Consider the following 20,041-nt stretch of genomic DNA (forward strand, 5'->3'; position numbering starts at 1 on the left):
GCCGAAGGCAGTTGCTCAACCAACTGAGCCACCCAGGCACCCAATACCAGCCTAGTAAAGGCAAATAACATCAGTGGTTATTATGAAAATAGTTTTGACCTTGGAAGCCCCCTTGACAAAGTTTCAGGGGTTCCTCGGTGGCTCAGTTGGTTAAGCGACCAACTCTTGATTTCTGCTCAGGGTGGTAAGATTGAGCTCTGTGTCCCAGTCAGCATCCAGGCTCTGCACTCAGCGTGGAGTCTGCCTGAGATTCCTTCTCCCTCTCCCTCTGCCCTTCCCCCTGCTCGTGCACATTCTCAAGTGTGTGCACACGCTCTCAATAAAACAAACAAACATATCTTTAAAAGAAAGAAAAGGTTTCAGGATCTTTGGGCCACACTTTGAAAAATCACTTTTCTAAACATAATGCCAGGTGACTATTTTTGTGCAGGGTGAAATGAGACTAAATAATCTTTGCTTTTCCCATTCTGTTTGTTTTTATTTCCCTGACATGGATAAAATAATGGACTTTTAGACTAAATCTTTATTTTATCTTTAATAGGAACAATAAGTCAGAAACCAGGTTTGAGTTAACAAATTGGTCATTCTTATATTTACTTTTATCACAATCAGGTAAATTTATTATTTTTGTCTAGCTAACTGTGTGCTTTAATTAGAAGCTATTAAATCTTTAAGAGACTAAACTAATCCGTACGTGTTTTTGAAATATAAGTCTCTCAAACCAGGAAACGAAGTTAACTTATACCTTTAAGTTGAAAACCTCTCTGACTAAGGTAATAAGGTGTAATTTATCTTTTTTAAAAAAGATATTATTTGGGGCGCCTGCGTGGCTCAGTGGGTTAAAGCCTCTGCTGTAAGCTCAGGTCACGATCCCAGGGTCCTGGGATCGAGCCCCGCATTGGGCTCTCTGCTCGGTGGGGAGCCTGTTTCCCTCTCTCTGCCTGCCTGCCTCTCTGCTTACTTGTGATCTCTGTCCGTCGAAAAAATAAATAAATAAAAATAAAAAGATATTATTTATTTATTTGTTAGAGAGTGAGAGAGAGGGCAAGAGAGAGAGAGAGCATGAGCAGAGGGGAGAGGGATAGAGGGAAAAGCAGGCTCTCCACTGAGCAGGGAGCCTGATGTGGGACTCAATCCCAGGACCTTGGCATCATGACCTGAGCTGAAGGCACATGCTTAACCAACTAAGCCACCCAGGTCTCCCTAATTTATCTTAAAGTTCTTCATAGTTGAGGCACCAAACCAACAGAGTGCATGAATTTAATTCTTGTTTCTTGTTAGGAAAAATAGCTGATTTTCTTTTGAAAACTGAAACTTTGGCATATTTCTTTCTTTTTCGTATCTAAGCTTGGTTGCCTTCTAGGTTTAAATTTAATAATTATTCAATTATTTTGGAAGATCAGCCTCAGTGATAAAATTTAGCAGTATGGCCATCTCTTTTGAGTAATGCCATCGATCTCATTATTAGAATGGATGGTATTTTTGGCATAAAATCTATAGCATGAAAAATAATAGAAGCTAATTTATAAAGTCCCATATTATAAATATGAAATATATTTTGTTTTTATTTTGAAGTTCTTTGAACTGCTAATTTAATTTTTTTTTTGTTCTACCTCTATGTTATTCTGTGGCTAGACTCTTCTCCTATCCCTCCATGAAGTTTTTTTTGTGTTTGGGAGGCAACAGTTCTGTTGGGAATTAATTTAGTGGGAAGATGCCATAGTATTTGCAAATTCCTAATAAGTAGTATTCCAGTTAAATGTTCTGCTCTTTAGTCCATCTTTTGCTTCTTGAATTGCATGCTCTTATAGCATTTTCTTGAGTCTGCAGCATTGCAAAATAAGTTATACAATGTGGTTTTCATCTCTCCATAGCGAGTTTTGAAATAAATTTGTGGTATGCAAAATGTTCAAGTTGGATACTGGCTAGGACATAATAAATCAATAAATATTTGTTGAGGGATGCCTGGGTAGCACAGTCTTTTGGGCATCTGACTTTTGGTGGCTCAGATCATGATCTCGGGGTCGTGGGATCGAGCCTCACATCAGGCTTTGATGTGAGACGGAGAGATTCTCTCTCCTTTCCTCTGCCCCTCCTGCTCGTGCTCTCTCTCTCAAATAAATAAATAAATCTTTTTAAAAAGTTAAGTATTGAAAAAAATGAATGAAAATTGTAAGTTGAACACCACTTATTGATTTTCATTTCTATTTAACAAAATTTATTGTTTCTGCTATGCACATGATCTCTTATTAGTCACTAAATATTAAAATTTAAGGATATTCTATTTTTTTTCATTCATTCATTCAGCAAATATATTGTGTGTTTCTTTTTGTATTTGGCACATTAAATTTTAGGAATTTGATAGTTTTCTCTCTAAAAACTTGATTTTAAAACAGACTACATCAGCTTTTTACTTTTTCTTGAGATTAAATTTTTATTGGTACACATTTGTTACATAGTGTTTTTTTAGATAGAATATTTTCAAATTTTTCATTAATAGCTAAACTTTTTCAAGTCATATTAGGATGGTTAGGGAGGACTGGGAAGGGAAAATAAAATTGAGTTTCATTTCTCTTTGAGGAAAAGGAAATCTTTTTCGTTCTTTAATGAGTTTAGGGAATTCTAAATAGAGCAAATAGTTTAAGGTAAAGAGAGCATTGAGAACAAAAGGGTACACCTGTGTCTGGGGGGGCCCTGGTCATTCTTGCATTAAGATCCAAGAGGAAAGAACACTCAAGTATAGTTGAACAAAACTAGTTATAAGAAAAATCTCAGTGCACACTCAGTAGAATGCTCTAACTGGAGCTCAATTCCAGTATTACATCAGATTTTTGTCTTTATACTCAAATTCCTTTAATACAGGGAATATGCAAATGTTCCTAGGATATTATTTGTTTTTTAAGTTAGGAATTATTAATCCTGATTGACTATCAGAATCCCTTAGAAGAGTTTTTCCTCCCATGTTGATTTATCTATCCATTTGTTTAATATTTATTTAAGTAATCTCTCCATCTAACGTGGGGCTCGAATTCATGACCCCCAGATCAAGAGTCACACGCTCTCCCAACTGAGCCAGTCTCACCATCCTCAATCCTTTGGCTCAGAGATAACCATGTTAATATTTTTTATATTTTGTACCATATTTCTATATGAAAGTCTTAAGCTCCTCATGATTTAAACATTATTTATTTCCTCTTTAATAGATGTAAGGTATATAATTAGTTTTATACATTCTCTCTGCTCTCCCTTTTCACAATGTCATTCTGTTCCATCTTACTACATTTTTAAATTACCCTACAGATTGAGTTAGGTGTCCTTCCTTTTTGTACTCGTAAAATCCCAAGACCTTTACCTTGCTCTTCATTTTTTCTGCCTTGCTCTTCAAGTAGCAGCAGTCTGTTAAAATTGCCTGCTCACCTACCTGCATTTCCTCACCAGACAAGAGTTCATCGAAAACAAGTACCGTTTGTTTCCTCTTCATTGCTACATACTTCAGTGCCTGGCACAGAGTAGGCCCATAATAAAGATATTTTCTGTTGTTAGTGAAATGAAGTCCTTAAGTTAGCATTTAAGATTTTTCACAAGTTGGTTTCTGCGTGCCTTTCCTGCCTCCTTACTGATCCTACCCACTCTGCAACTTCTTTTTTTTTTTTTTTTTTTGAAGATTTTATTTATTTATTTGACAGACAGGAATCACAAGTAGACAGAGAAGCAGGCAGAGAGAGGAGGGGAGGCAGGCTCCCTGCTGAGCAGAGAGCCCGACGAAGGGCTCGATCCCAGGACCCTGGGATCATGACCTGAGCCAAAGGCAGAGGCTTTAACCCACTGAGCCACCCAGACACCCTCACTGCAACTTCTGTGGCTAACTGTACCATGCTGCCAGTGCATGCTTCTTGGGCTCCCTGACTTTGCTGTCTGGTCCTCTTCATCATCTCTCTAGAAAAGTCACTACTTTCAAGTCTTGTTTAGATATTACATCCTTAGTGAAGTCTTGCTGGACCTCACGAGTTAAAGTAATAGACCTGACATTTTTGTTCCCAGAGTTAGCATCATAGTACATTGTAATGCTTAAGAGCTTGGAGTCTGGAATCTATCCTGGCTTCGTCACTCACTTCTAGCTCCTTAAGTTTGGGCAGGCTAGTTAATTTCTTCAGACTTCTGTTTTCCCCCATGGAAAATGGAAATGATTGAGTTAGTAGAGGGCTTTAAAACACACACATGCATGTGAAGCCCCTTCCTTAGCACAGTACTTGGCCAAACAAAAGTAACTACCCCTTAGTGTTAACTGTCATTATTGTTAATGTTAATGCGCTGGCTCGTAGATGGTTATTGATATACTTGGCTCCCTGGCTAAACTGAGTCTCTCAAGGTCAGGAACAGGCTTATTTAATGATCATAGTTCCACTTTCTAGCACAGTGTGTGGCCCTAAACTATATGGCTCATTGCTAACATATATAGAATAAGTGAATATTTTATTTTCTTTCAGATTATTTTTTCTGATTATTATTATTATTATTGTCTTCCAGTGATTTTTCTTTTTACCCCAAATGAGTATATTGTGGAAGTTTTGCAATACCATATTGTTCATAGTGTGTAATATTCCTCTGTTGATTTTTATCTTGCTAACATACTACCAAGAAATTGTTTGACCATATGGTTTCAGTGGCTTTAGTGATCTAAAGGAATAAAAGGAAGCAAAATTTTCTTATGTTATGAATAATGTGGTGGTGATTTTTTCCTTCCAGAAACGAAATCCTGAAGTGCGACATGTGGATTTGGAGATATTATAGATTTGATGGAATGAATCGCCTTGGAAGGAAGCCTTGGAAACAAGTTTGGCGAGCCTGCTCTCCCACATCGAAGGAGTCCATGCTACTCAGAAGCTGTTTTATTAAGATGGAGGAAATACTTAATGTGAAGGGCAGTTCAGCAGTCTACAGAACTAATACTACTTCATATTTCTGAGAGACATATTACAAGTTGAATCAATTTGGAAATCTTGTTTTTATGTTTCAGTAGAGAACATTTTAGTTGTCTAAATTGTTCATAATTTTTCATTTTACCCCATCAGGGTGTATTGTACCTTGCAATCATGTTTCCTTTCTTCACATTGGTAAGAATAAACAACATCCATAGGATTATAATTTTTAATTTTATGACCACTGAAGATTTCACTCCATCAAAACCCATCAGTCTTGAACATCCTGGCTAAATCTTGGTTTTTAAACAGTCACTCTGTGTTTTTTTTTTTTTTCTTACAGAATGTGGGAATTATTTCTACATAATTCTGCCCTGAGCACTAAGAGGAACACTTTCCTAACCGAGTTATCCACAAATGTTCATTCCAGAAATGGCTTAGTTACTGAATTGAAGGAAGACATGTCAGTCCACTCATAGGCTATAGTAGTTGCCATTTTGTAAAATTTCTATGTCTCCTTAACTTTTTTTCTTTCTTTAGTTTAATTTTTCCAGTGTAGGAGATCCAAAATAACCCTAGATGTTTCCATAGGCCAGTTTGATGGCTGTTTTTGTTTGTTTGTTTTCATGTTTTTCACTGGCTTTGGTGCCATAATGTGTATTTACTAGGAGGTAATGCATTTATAAGCATTTTAACATTCTGTAAAATGGACTAGAAATATTTATAATTTTGCAGACAGGACAGCATTTTATTTTTAATTTATTTAAAAAGGCACTACTCATGTAAATCTGAACCGTGGGGTATTTCTTGCTTTAAGAGAAAGAGAAGTAAATCTCTTCTTATGCAGAAACTTGTGGCCATGATTTTGTATAATGTCATAGTCAATAGTGTGTCTGTAATATGAGTTTTTTGCAGTTACAAATGGGCATTTAACATAATATGTGGCTAAAACATTATGTAATTAAGTAGCTTTCTAGTGATCATCAGGTATCATGGTGAAAAAGCATACAATTCAGTAATGGAAATTTAGTGCAAAACTATAGCTGTGTCTCCATTCATCAAAATTACTTGGGGCACCTTGGTGGCTCAGTGGGTTAAGCCTTTGCCTTCAGCTCACGTCATGATGCAGGGTCCTGGGATCAAGCCCCACATCGGGCTCTCTGCTCAGCAGGGAGCCTGCTTCCCCCCACCCCCGCTGCCTACTTGTGATCTCTCTGTCAAATAAACAAATAAAATCTTAAAAAAAAAAAAAAAAAAAGCAAAACAACAACAAAAAACACCCAACTCGTACGCACTTTAAATTGTTCAGGTAGCAGAGAGAATTGTCCAGGCAAGACTGATGGCTGGGTGATTTCTTTTGCTGGATAAGTGAGTGTTTGACCTAAGCACCTAACTGTATGAGGTCAGTGTCTAAAAACTTACTTAGATTGAGGTTAATGAATCACAGCAAATTGTAATCCTGGAAACAAAAAATAAACATTTGGTTAAAGGGGTTGTAATGGTAGTTTTTTGATCCAGGAATGTCATTTATTGGAAAATTATGAAAATTTACATAAGTGTACTTTTTTTTTTACCATTACAAAGCATTTTGCATGTACATTTTAAGTGAAATAACATTCCAGTTTTATTTTTGAAGATACAAAATTATTATATACATACATATACACATGTAACACACACAGTTTGATTCTCTTACGGTTTCAAATTCTTTACCCTTTCTTTTTTTTTTAAACTGTTTTTGACCCATTATACTTCACTCCGTACTTCTAATGTCTAGTTCCCACTTGTCATTTGTCCCATGTCACTGTCATATGGGAAGGTACCAAATTACATGCAATTTCCTCCCAGTAAAATTACTCTGAAAAACTTCACATAGCTACATGAGAGTAATTAACTCATTTAGAAAAAAATGTTACAGTTGATGTGCACAAGTTATTCTAAATGGTAGATTTTTTGAGGATTCCCTAAGAAACCAATTCCTGATATTTCATTGAGTTTTCTAATCTGATTTTTATTGAAGTCATGCCAGTTCTTAAATAATAATAGAAAGCTTATGTTTGTCTTTTCTTTCCATTTTTGTTCTGTACTAATATTGTAAAGTTTAACACAATTTGACATAAAGACGTATGGCATAATCTAAGAATTTGAGTATTTCTGTGAAAATGTATGCTATCACTGCTCTGTTGTATTTTTTTTTTCTCCTTTTAAATTAGAGTCCAGTTTGAATTTTAAAACCAGAGAATTTGGGCCTCTTTTTTTTTCAAAATAAGAGAATATCTGTTCAGGTTTCTTGGTTTTGTGTTTTTCTAAATTAATGATTCTATTTTAAGTCTTGACCTGATGATGCATTCATAGCATTTGAACATGTAAGCGTATAAATCTTGATCTTTTCAAAGGAAATAGCTTCCGTGATAAAGTAATTGTGAAAGTAGTGTTGGAGAGTGAGAAGAGCAGTCAGAGCCCTTGACTCCTACTTGCTGACCTCAGGAACTCAAAGGTGAACACATACGCTGTTTTTAGTCCCAGCTGAGAATGGACCTCCAATTAGCTGTAAGTAGTAGGCCCCAAACTGGGTAAGGTGGCACATTTTTAAGATGACGGCAGTTAGGAGAATGAGGGATGGAGACCTATTTTTAAGTTGACCATCTTGGTGGCCAGTAATATCCAATTTTAATGAGCGAGATTCCTGAACGTGTACTAAAGAAACTGAGATAGGATTAGACTGGAAATTTTTCAGATTTTCTTCAAAAACAAAGTTAATCTCTGCATACATACATCCTACCCACACACCAAATAACCCTGAATAACAAAATGGCATAAGACTTGAATTTTGGGCATATGATTTTAGTGTTACCTTAATTGTCCCATAATTTGGAGAATGCTTTTTGCTAAAATTACACCATCTAAAGGAAATGACTTAAGTTTTAAATTTGATAACTTTTTGAGGTAGAATGCTAGAAACTACAGAAAATTGCACAGGCATTTAGAATTTATACTATCTTAGATTGCATTTGTCAAGCTTTGGCATTTCTTTTAAATGTGATGACCCCCAATTTGCCAAACTGTCAGAAGTCAGTGAAGCAAAGAATTGAAGGTAAAATGTTGATTCAAAGTTTGTCTCCCCTAAATCCCTCATCCCTGTGCCTGAAATGGAAATTTGGAAGGCATTTATGTAGAAGATTGGTCTGGCAGCCTTTATATTTGCATTAAGTTTAGTAGCATCTCTAGACTTTGGTTTTATGGAAGAGAAAATTTTTATTTTTATTATACTGTATTTCATCTCTCTGATTTTGCTGGCAGATTAAGACGGCCCTAGCCCCTCAGGATGCTTTTTCCCTAATAAATGTCAGATGTAAGTAAGAGCAGTTCACTTCTTAGTTTGGGTTTGTTCTTTTTTCTTTCCTGATAAATGTCTCATCAACTTAAATCCTCCTTTACCTCATGTACTAATAAGAACTAAACTGTAAACTAAATTGATACATTTTACCTTTAAAATGCCTGTAATTTTGAGCAGAATTTATTATTCATTGAGTATCCTTGTTTGTAAGTTTCCTGGTTTTACAATACCAAAATATAACAACTCAATCATTTTATAACCAGTTTCAGGATAAAGAGAACCGTTAACAACATACCATTAGGAAGAGAACTGTTACTAACATACCATTAGCATATCATATGTTTGGTAAAAGCACAAACTCCAAATGTTATATCCCTTATTGGTATATATTATTGCATTTTGACGAAACTAGATTATTTAAACATGTTAATTAGGTTATTTCTTCTGAGATGTGTCTATGTAGCATATTTAGAGGGGAAAAAAAAAAACCAACACAACACTAAAAGCTGCAACCTAGAGCCAACCTGCTCTGGGGCCCATGATGAATTCTCTACTAATCCTAATATAGGAATTCTAACTGTACTTTCCTTTTTATAAGAAGCTAAACCAAAGTAATTACTGAAAGTAATTTGGTATTTTGAGAGCACATAGTTCCCTCCCCTAAATCAAAATTTATTGAAAATTGAAGCACAGGGGTGCCTGGGTGGTTCAGTTGGTTAAGCGTTTGTCTTCAGCTCCGGTCACAATTTCAGGCTCCTGGGATTGAGCCTAGCATCATGCTTCCTGCTCAGTGGGGAGTCTGCTTCTCCCTTTTCTTCTGGTGCTCCTCCTCTTACTCACTCTCTGTGTCAAATAAATAAATAAAATCTTAAAAAAAAAATTATAACAGAAGCACAGTTGTTTAAAATTTGCATAGCAAAATACAGAATTCTATCTGTATCTTTATGAGCTTGTAGAGGCTTTAAAACAGACTTAAAACATAGCTATTGGTATTATGATAGCTATCAACAGGATAATTTGAGTTTTTTATGTCAGGTACCCTTTTACATATATTAACCCATTTAATCCTTACAAAGAGCCAGTGGAATAGAGATGATTTACTTTTTTACCTTTTTTAGAGATGATTGAATGCAGATGAGGGAACTGAGATACAGGAGATCTATGAAGCCTGAGGATATGCGGCTGATAAAGGGCAGAGTCCAAATTTGAATGCAAATAAATTTGGCTCTTCCAAGTCACTCTGCTGAGCACAAGAGCCCAAGAAGAGTAGCACTCAATAGAAAGTGGAAGCAAAATAATCATTTTATTGTGAAATAAGCCAGTGAGTTAATATTCAGTAGTCAGAATACCAAGCCATGTCTAATTTAGACTTCTTGAAATGGGGCTGGTGAGGTGGGCTTGGGTGAGACATTGACGCTTTACAGAAGCTGAGGAATTGGCTGTCACTTCGAAGTTTTATTTTCAAGTATTACTTAGAGACCACCTTAGAGACCTATGCAGAAGGCACTACTTACTTAGTTCAACTGTCAGTCATTGATTTGAACCATGCAGGAAAAATATTTAGGGAAAGGTGTGGAGGTTTGCATTAGTCAAAAAATTATAGAATGCCCTAAAGTTATATTTGAATAGATGAAACTTAATGTGATCTAAAATTAAACATTATGTGTTCAAACAGATACATCAGGAACATTCTCTGTTCTGTGACCCCTAGTTACCCATCTTCTTCCAGAGAAAACTTTCTCCCAGAGAAAGCTTATGATGTATCCTTACACATAATTCAGTGTATGTATGCACACCCACATGCAAGTTTATAGTATATATATTTCCTCTGTTCTACACAGATGGGAAAATACTTACACAATAAGGAATCTTATAATTTAAGAAGTACATATCTGATTCCAGAGTTTTGTGTTCACTGAAAATTGTTACATCAAGAGGATGGAACACTATAGTGCTGTCCTTTACTGTATGGTAGCCACTTGTGACATGGGACTATTTTGTAAATAAGTAAAATTGAAAAATCAGTTCCCCAGTTGCAATTAGCCACATTTTCGTGTGTTCAGTAGCTAACATGTGGCCGGTGGCTACCATGTTATACAATGTAGATACAGAACATTTCCATTTCACAATTATTTTTGAACAATGCCAATAGGATAAAGTCATTCTATTTAATCTGTTTAGTATTTGAGAGTATCTTTATAGTGTATAACAAAATACAGATCTTCCTTAACCTACAGTGGTATGTCCCTATAAACCCATTGTAAGTTGAAATAATCGTAAGTTGAAAATACATTTAATACACCGACCCTACCAAATGTCACAGTTTAGCCTAACCTACCTTGAACGTGCTCAGGACACTTATGTTAGCCTACATTTGGGGAAAATCATCTAACTCAAAGATTGTAATTAGTGGGGGCGCCTGGGTGGCTCAGTGGGTTAAAGCCTCTGCCTTCAGCTCAGGTCATGATCCCAGGGTCCTGGGATGGAGCCCCGCATCGGGCTCTTTGCTCAGCAGGGAGCCTGAGTCCTCCTCTCTCTCGGCCTGCCTGCCTCTCTGCCTACTTGTGATCTCTGTCAAATAAATAAATAAAATCATTTAAAAAAAAAGATTTTAATAAGTTTTGAATGTCTTATGTACTTCATTGAATTCTGAAAGAAAACAAAGTTTGTATGGGTACAGAAATATCACTTCACTTTTGTGTTTGCATGAGTAAGTAGGATTTGCTGCTCATTGCCTGTGCCCAGCATCACAAGAGAGTGTCCTACCACATATTGCTAGCTTGGAGAAAATATCAAAATTCAAATTTTGAAGTATGGCTTCTACTGAATGTGTACTTCTTTTGCACCATTGTGAAGTCAAAACACTGTTAAGTTGAACCATCACAAGTCAGGGACCCACTATAGCATCTATTATTTGTGGTTGGAGGAAGGTGAAAGAAATTCTAGCTTAGTTCTTAAAAATGTATTGATGTATAATTCGGTCTTGGGTATGACTTAAGGCTACAATTCGTTAGTGTTACCTTGAATATGTAAATTTCTTTTAAAAATAGTTGGAACTGGACTTCATCTCGCATCCAAACGCACGATCAACATTCTGAGCGTTACGGAACAAGTCGACCCTTTAAAATAAAGTGTTGAACCATCAGAAATTCTTACCCAGATTGATATAGTATGTGATTCTGAGAGTCAATGTTAGTTTAACGTGGTGGCCCAGCAAACAGCTAAGTTGGTTTAACACTATTCATCATCTGAAGGCCTTAGAAGATGAAAACTTGGGATCAAAACTCCCAATTTCTTCACCTTGCCTTCAAAAAAAAATCTCTTACAATCTTTTCCTTTTCAGCAAATGGCACCTTCATTTTTTCAGTTGGCCCAAATCTTGACAAAGCCCGGCTCCCCCGCATTTCTTCTACAATGGACAATTCAACACCTTAGCAAGATCCACTGCCCCTACTTTCAAAATACACATAGAATCCATTTCTCATCATCTCAATTATTACTTTAATGTCAGCCATGATCACACCAGTTGAATTTCCAAAGTAGCCTCTTCACTACTTAACACATTCTATTTTGACATAGCAGCTTGTGATTTTTTTGAAAATCTGTCCAATCGTGTCATTTCTCAAAGCCTTCCTAGTGGCTACTGATCTCATACAGGACAGCAAAGTCCTGATCAGACCTACACTCCTCCATGGGGGGGTTTCCTCCACTGTCTCTCTGACCCCATTGTCTCCTAGTCTCTCAGTGTTCCAGCCAGACTGGTGTTTTTGCTTTTCATACATCCTACGTAGGCTTGCTGGGTCTTTGCACTGCCTGGACTACTCTTCCCGCCACATACCCACACAGCACACTGCTGCTTCAAGTATCTATCTGCTCAGATGCCATGTAATCAGTGAGGCCTTCTCTCACTGCTCTGTGTAAAATAGGGAAAACCCTCTCCATCTTCCCCTCCATCCCCTAATTTTTCCCTGATTTTTTTTTTTTTGACCATAGAATTTATGATCTGGCATACTATAATTTTGCCTTTGTTTATTTTTTGTTTATCTCCACTGGAATGTAATACCCATTAGAGCTGTGTCTCCAGAAACTGGAATGACATCTGACACCTGGCAGACATTCGATAAGTATTTATTGAATAAGTGAATGTTTTGTATATGATGCTAGTCTGTTGAAGTATAAAGATAAAAAAGACATAGACTTGGTCTTCTGGCTCACAGTCTAGTTAAATTTGACAAGCAGCAGCTCATACAAATGATTGCAATCCAGCATAATAATGTGTTTATCAAATATTTAACTGGATTAATATTAATCTTCATCAAAACCAGGTTTGTAAGATTGGCATGCTGATTTGCTGCTGAGGGGAGTGTGAATTGGAGCCACTTATCTGTAGGTACCAAGAGTCAAAAATGTTCATACATTTTGACCTTGTCATTCCACTTCTAGAAATACAATCTAGGGAAATAGAGCTGCTTCAGTATGACAATTTTTTTTTTAATTTTGGAAAATGGTTACAGTACAGCTTATTTATTTATATTGACATATAATATATTACTTGCCCCCAGGGATACAGGTCTGTGAATCTTCAGGCTTACACATTTCACAGCACTCACCATAGCACATACCGTCCCCAATGTCCATAATCCAGTCACCTTATCCCTACCTTCCCTACCCCCCAGCAACCCTCAGTTTGTTTCCTGAGATTAAGAATCTCTTATGGTTTGTCTCCCTCCTGATCCCATCTTGTTTCATTTTTTCCCTCCTTAGCTTTTACAACTCCCCACTCTGCTTCTCAAATTCCTCATATCAGAGAGATTGTATGATAATTGTCTTTCTCTGACTTATTTAGCTTAACATAATACCCTCAGTTCCATCCACATTGTTGCAAATGGCAAGAATTTGGGGGGTTTTGATGGTGGCATAGTATTCCATTGTGTGTGTGTGTGTGTGTGTATACACAACATCTTCTTTATCCATTCATCTGTTGGTGGACATCCAGGTCCTTTCCATAGTTTGGCTATTGTGGACATTGCTGCTATAAACATTCAGGTGCACATGCCCCTTTGGATCACTACATCTGTATCATTAGGGTAAATACCCAGTAGTGCGATTGCTAGGTCGTAGAGTAGCTCTATTTTCAACTTTTTGAGGAAACTCCATACTGTTTTCCAGAGTGGCTGCACCAGCTTGCATTCCTACCAGCAGTGTAGGGGGGTTCTTCTTTCTACACAGCCTCGTAAATTATGGTATATTTATAAGGTAGAATACAACGCAATCTTTGGAAGCATTTTTTTGCAGAACACTTAATGATATGACAAAATGCTTAGATAAGAAAAATGTAAGAATACAAACCTGGACTTCCAAGTGTCATAGCTAAGGTTTGGGGCTGGGGTAGGAGATGTTACTTGCTTTTTATTGTACACACAGGAAATATTTTTATGAGCAAATATTTTGTAAATTTTAGAAAGTGCTTAGACTCATATTTTTAGTGAAAAAATAAAAATAGGACACATGACTATTCAGAATAATTCCAATTTTGTGTACATAGAGCACTGAAAGGAGATACATTAATAGTAACAGTGCTCACACATGGGTAATTTTTATTTTCTTTTTTATTTCTCTTGTGTCATTTCTAGGTTTTCTACTATGAGCCTGTCTTTTAGAAAAAAATGATAATTAAGGAGAACAAACAAGTCTTCAGAGATAATTGATAATATTAGAGTGTCTCATGTGTATAATAGAATATTAGTAAAAAAAAAAATCTTGCCACTTGCAACAACATGGATGGAGCTAGAAAGTATGATGCTAAGTGAAATAAATCAGAGAAAGACAAATACCATACGATTTTGCTCATGGAATTTAAGAAACAGAACAAATGAACAAACAAGACAAAAAAACAGGGGACGAACTGGTAGTTGCCAGAGGGGAGGTGGGTAGGGGGATGGGGGAAACAAAAGAGGATTGAGAGTACACTTCTCTTGATGAGCATTGAAAAAATGTATGGAACTGCTGAATCATTATATTACACACCTGAAGCTAATATAACACTGTGTGTTAATTATACTTGAGTAATAATAAGACAACCCTGAAGTGCGAGGGATGCCTGGGTGGTGCAGTTGGTTAAGCACTCGCCTCTTGGTTTTGGCATGGGTTGTGAGATGGCGTCCGGCGTCCTGCGTCAGGCTCCACACTCAGCATGGAGTCGGCAGTCTGTCTGAGCCTCTCTCTCTCTCTCTCCCCCATACCCTTCCCCTTACTCGTGCTTGCTCTCTCTCTCTCTAAAATAAATAAATCTTGAAAAAAAAAAAAAAACCCAAGGTGTGAGAACCCTTGAATTAGAATTTTAACACTTTCTTTCAAAAGGAGGTGAGAACCAATAATTTTAAAGGAAAAGACTTGGGCTCATTTCTTTTGATTATTTTTTAACTTGGATTTAATACCATTCAACTTCAGAAGTTTCCCATAGGGATTTCCACCCCTAGTAATAGGGGCATATATTGTTGGAAGTCAATATGGTGGTGTGCTTGACTCTTTTGTTTATATAACCTGAAATACTCTGAGATCTCACTGTGGGTCATGGTAAAAACAGTATGTTTGTCAGAGAAGACTAAGGCAATTGTTCCATTGGAAAACTGAAAAAGAAATGTTAAAAACAGCCTTCAGGGGCAGCTGGGTGGCTCAGTTGGTTAAGTGTCTGCTTTGGTTCAGGTCACGATGCCAGGATCCTGAGATCGAGCCCTGCATCTGGGTCTCTGCTCTGTAGGAAATTTGCTTCTGTCTCTCCCTCTCCGTGCCGCTCCCCCTGCTTGTGGGCTTTTGCTCTCCCTTCATTAAATAAATAAAAATCTTTTTAAAAAACCCCGAGCCTTTGATTACTGTATACGCTCACTAAATACTCTTTTCTTTAGGGGTATAACTGACGTGTAACATTACAGTTGACCCTTGAACAACACAGGGAGTAGAGTCCCTGATCCCTTATACAGTCGAAAACTCACATATAACTTTTGATTCCCCCACAACTTAACTACAAATAGCCTACTGTTGACCAGAAACCTTACTGATAACAGTTGATTGATACGATTTTATATCTTATATGTATTATATACTATATGCTGCATTCCTACAATGGAGTAAGCTAGAGAAAAGAAAATATTAACATCATAAGGAAAATACATTTATGGTATTGTACTGTAAAAAAATCTGTTATAAGTGGACCCACATGGTTCAAATCCATGTTGTTGGGGGGTCAACGGTATAGTCGTTTCGAGTGAACAGCATAACAATTCAATACTTGTATACATTGCAAAATAATCACAATAAGTTTACTTAACATCCATCACCGCACGTAGTTACAAAAGAAAACTTTTGTGATAACTTTTTTTAAAAATTTTATTTATTTATTTGACAGACAGAGATCACAAGTAGGCAGAGAGGCAGGCAGAGAGAGGGGGAAACAGGCTCCCCGCTTAGCAGAGATTCCCCGCTTAGCAGAGAGCTGGATGCAGGGCTCGATCCCAAGACCCTGAGATCATGACCTGAGCCGAAGGCAGAGGCTTTAACCCACTGAGCCACCCAGGTGCCCCTGTGATATCTTTTAAGATCTGTTCTCTCCGCTACTTTCAAAAATGCAATGTAGTATTATTAACTGTAGTCTGCTGGCTTTACATAGCTTTGCCATAACTTACCAATTTTATAACTGAAAATTTGTACCTTTTGATCCCCTTCACTCACTTCTCCCACCCTTCATCCCCTTATTCTGGCAACTACCAATCTGTGTATTTATCATTTTTTGAGGTTGATTTATTTTAGAGAGAGAGCGAGCGTTGTGTATGAGTCAGGGGAAGGGCAGAAGGAGAGAATTTTCAAGCAGACTCCCTACTGGGAGTGGAGCCCCACGCAGGGTTCCATCCCACAACCACGAGATCATGACCTGAGCCGAAACGGAGTGGGACGCTCAACTGACTGAGCCACCCGGGCTCCCCATCTTCTCTATATTTATGAACTTGGCTTATTTCTTTTTGTTTTTTGACAGCTATTTTTTGAGTGCCGTGTGTCACTAGGCACTGTACCACCTCTTAACTACCCAGGATATGGGGACAGAAATGCCCCCTTGAGGAAGTGCTCTGTAAGGCCAGGCACCAAGAGCAGGATGAAGAGTGTCCTAGGCAAGATGGATAGAATGTGCACAAAAATATGGCTATTGTCTTCAGTTGATAACTCTGTCTAATCAGGCTAAAGCATCTTATTCAAACAGGAAAAGCGGAGTGCATTTTTATTCGTGAAAACCCTTCCCCTGACGCTAGAGCAGATTGTCTTCAGCCTTCAATATTGAGTGAATTCCACTTTGCGACATTTCTGCCGGATCTAGAGAATCATAATCGATAAGAGACTCATGCCTATTTTCAAACGGTATGTATGGTGTCCCTGGTGGTTCCGAATATTTAACTTGCTTCCTCAGAAGTGTAGCTCAAGGTATTGTTTCTTGCTGGAGTTCTGAATTGTGATTTATCCATTCTCAGTAGAAATATTAAATAAATCTTGAGAAAACTCTAAAACCCATTTTTATTGTAATTTTTCTTATTGAATTCTAGATGTAATCTTAAGATGATTTAGGAAGACATGAAAGGAGAGGTGGCTGTTAAACTCAGATTGAAGCAATTTAAAATTTTTATAGAAAGTTCTATTTGATATAGAATTTCTCAGTTTATTCCAAATGCGAAAAAGTTTGGACCTGCTGAAGGAAAGAAATAGATGTCACAGCTGTTTCCACCTTATTTGTTCCGGTGGGACTCCTGTTCTGCCTGAGCCTTGCAAGTTTCCTCCCAGGCTCTCTGAGTTACCTTCACTTCTTTGAGGCCCGGGGCCTTTCTGTGTCCTGAGCACAGGCCTAGTTTTGCAACAGGACTACCCCTCAAAGTCTGGCAGTGTTTTCAGACGAAAGGGATTCAATTTTCTCATAAGTCGTTTACTTCATTTTTTTACTTTATTGAGGTATAATTGACATATTAGTTTCAGGTGTATAGAATAATAATCTGATATTTGGTACGTTGCAAAATGATTACCACAACAAATCTACTTAACATCCATCACCTCACATAGTTTTTCTTATGATGACAACTTCGGAAATCTGATCTCTTAGCAACTTTCAAATATGCAGAACAGTATTATTAACTGTAGGCACTATGCTATATATTACTTCCCCATGACTTATTTATTTTATAACTGAAAGTCTGTACCTTTAGACCTGCTTCCCTCACTTCTCCCACCCTTACCCCTGCCTCTGGCAATCATCAATCTGTTTGCTGTGTTCACTGTGTCTGTGAGCTGTTTCGTGTTGTTTTTTAAGATTCCACATAAGTGAGATTATAGCAGTATTCGTCTTTCTCTCTCTTATTTCACATCACATAATGCCTTCAAAGTCCATGCATGTCATTGCAAATGGCAAGATTTCATTTTTTTTAAAAAGATTTTATTTATTTATTTGAAAGAGAGAGAGAGAGACAACAAGAGAGGGAACACAAGCAGTGTGAATGGGATAGGGAGAAGCAGGCTTCCCACTGAGCAGCGAGCCCAATGTGGGGCTTGATCCCAGGACTCTGGAATCATGACCTGAGCCAAAGGCAGATGCTTAATGACTGAGCCACCCAGGCATCCCAAGATTTCATTCTTTTTATGGCTGAACAATATTCAAGTGTGTGTGTGTGTGTGTGTTGTGCGTAACATCTTTATTCATTCATCATCATTCGATGGATGCTGGGCTGTTTCCATAATCTGGCTATTGTAGATAATGCTGCTATAAACATTGGATGGCATGTATCCCTTTGAATTAGTATTTTTGTATTCTTTGGCTAAATACCTAGTAGTGCAATTGCTGGGTCATAGGGTAGCTCTATTTTTAACTTTTTCAGGAACCTCCACGCTGTCTTCCACAGCGGCTGCAACCGTTTGCATTCCCACCAATGGTGCACGAGTCGTCTTTCTCCCCATCCTCTCCATCACCTGTTGTTTCTTGTGTTATTGATTTTAGCCATTCTGACAGGTCTGAGGTGGTATCTCATTGAGTTTTGATTTGCAATTCCCTGATGATGAGCGATGTTGAGCATCTTTTCATGTGTCAGTTGGCCATCTGTATGCCTTCTTTGGAGAACTCTCTCTTCATGTCTTCTGCCCATTTTTAATTGGATTATGATAATAGCCTTCTAACAGGTATGAGCTGTTATCTTGTGATTTTTTTAATTTGTATTTCCCTAGTGATAAGTGATATGGAGCACATTTTTATGTGTTCGTTGGCCATTTATTTATTTAAAGATTTTATTTACTTATTTGACAGAGAGAGCACAAGTAGGCAGAGCGGCAGGCAGAGGGAGAGGGAGAAGCAGGCTTCCTGCTGAGCAGGGAACCCGAAGCAGGGCTTCATCTCAGGACCCTGGGATCATGAGCCCAGCCGAAGGCAGCCACTTAGCCAACTGAGGCACCCAGGTGTTCCCATTTATTTATTTTTTAAAAAGATTTATTATTTATTAGAGCATGTGCAAGCAGAGGGATGGGCAGAAGGAGAGAATCTCCAACGGTACCCACCCCTCTCCACCCAACACAATGAGCTCCGGTGCTGAGGTGGGCTTGAGATTGGCTGAGGTGGGCTTAATCTCAAGATCGTGACCTAAGCAGAAATCAAGTGTCCCACACTCAATTGCTCATCTGACCAGCCACCCGGGGATCCCCTTTTGGTGATTTAAATGTCTTTGGAAAAATTTCTGTTCGGATCCCTTGCCCATTTTTAAATGGAATTGCTAGGATTTTTTTGCTATTGTGTTTTATGAGTTCTTCAGATAATTTGGATATTAACCCCTTATCAGATACATGATTTGCAATATTTTCTTCCATTCGGTAGGTTGCCGTTTCATTTCATTAATGGTTTCTGTTGATGTACAAAAGCTTTTTAGTTTGTACCCTCACTTGTTTATTTTTGCTTTTGTTGCCTTTGCTTTTGGAGTTTGATCCAAAAAGTTATCACCAAGATTGATGTCAAAGAGCTTACCACCTATCTTTTCTTCTAGAAGTTTCATAGTCTAGTTATTTAATTTTTTGATACTCATCTCTGGTCTAACTAAATTTGGCTGAAGTTCTCTTAAAGATTTACATTTCTAAAATTTCACTGTAGAATTAACTTTCTCCGTAATAAAGATAGTCATCACTAACTTCTATCCTTTCCTTATCTTCATTAGTTGTTTCATTGGCATTATAACTTGTCTCTTCATAGAATCAGCTGGAGCCGTTTCTTAAATTTTAACCTGCATACAAATCACCTGGAAATCTTGTTAATGCAGATTTCCTGATTCAGGAGATTTGCAAGTGGGGCTGAGATTCTCTGTTCCTAACAGGCTTACAGGTAATTAATTCTGAAGGTGCTGGCTCATGGACTACACTTTGACTATCAAGGACTAAGATTATTATCTGATGTTTGGATATGCAGCCTACTGACACAGGAATATCCAACTTTTTATAATACATGTATCTCCAAAAGAATATTCGTAGTTACTGTGGTTGTAAAACTGACACACTTTTAGAAAGAAAGATCACTATGAATTCTCATATAAAGGAATGCACTTCCTACCTAGTTGATTTCTTGGAGTAAATCTGGAATGGGCAGGAGGCTGGGCTAACGGGGTGATGGGTATTAAGGAGGCACCTGCGATGCGCACTGGGTGTCATACGTAAGTGACGAATCACTCAGTTCTACTCCTGAAACTATTAAATTATATGTTAACTAACTAGAATTTAAATAAAA

At 37.5% G+C, this 20,041-nt stretch overlaps 1 protein-coding gene across 2 annotated transcripts in view; it reads left to right on the forward strand.

Moving 5' to 3' along the window:
* The window catches only part of SLC30A9 (solute carrier family 30 member 9), an 88,340-nt gene extending 80,051 nt beyond the window's left edge, over window positions 1-8,289 (forward strand). For both annotated transcript variants that reach the window (XM_059383256.1, XM_059383266.1), the window contains exon 18: window positions 4,747-8,289. In XM_059383256.1, coding sequence (XP_059239239.1) covers window positions 4,747-4,791 — 45 coding nt within the window. In that variant the 3' untranslated portion in view covers window positions 4,792-8,289. The remainder of the gene's footprint in view (window positions 1-4,746) is intronic.
* Window positions 8,290-20,041: the final 11,752 nt, after the last annotated feature.

The sequence above is a fragment of the Mustela nigripes genome, chromosome 1, assembly GCF_022355385.1.
Source record: "Mustela nigripes isolate SB6536 chromosome 1, MUSNIG.SB6536, whole genome shotgun sequence".
In the NCBI taxonomy this organism is placed as follows: domain Eukaryota; kingdom Metazoa; phylum Chordata; class Mammalia; order Carnivora; family Mustelidae; genus Mustela; species Mustela nigripes.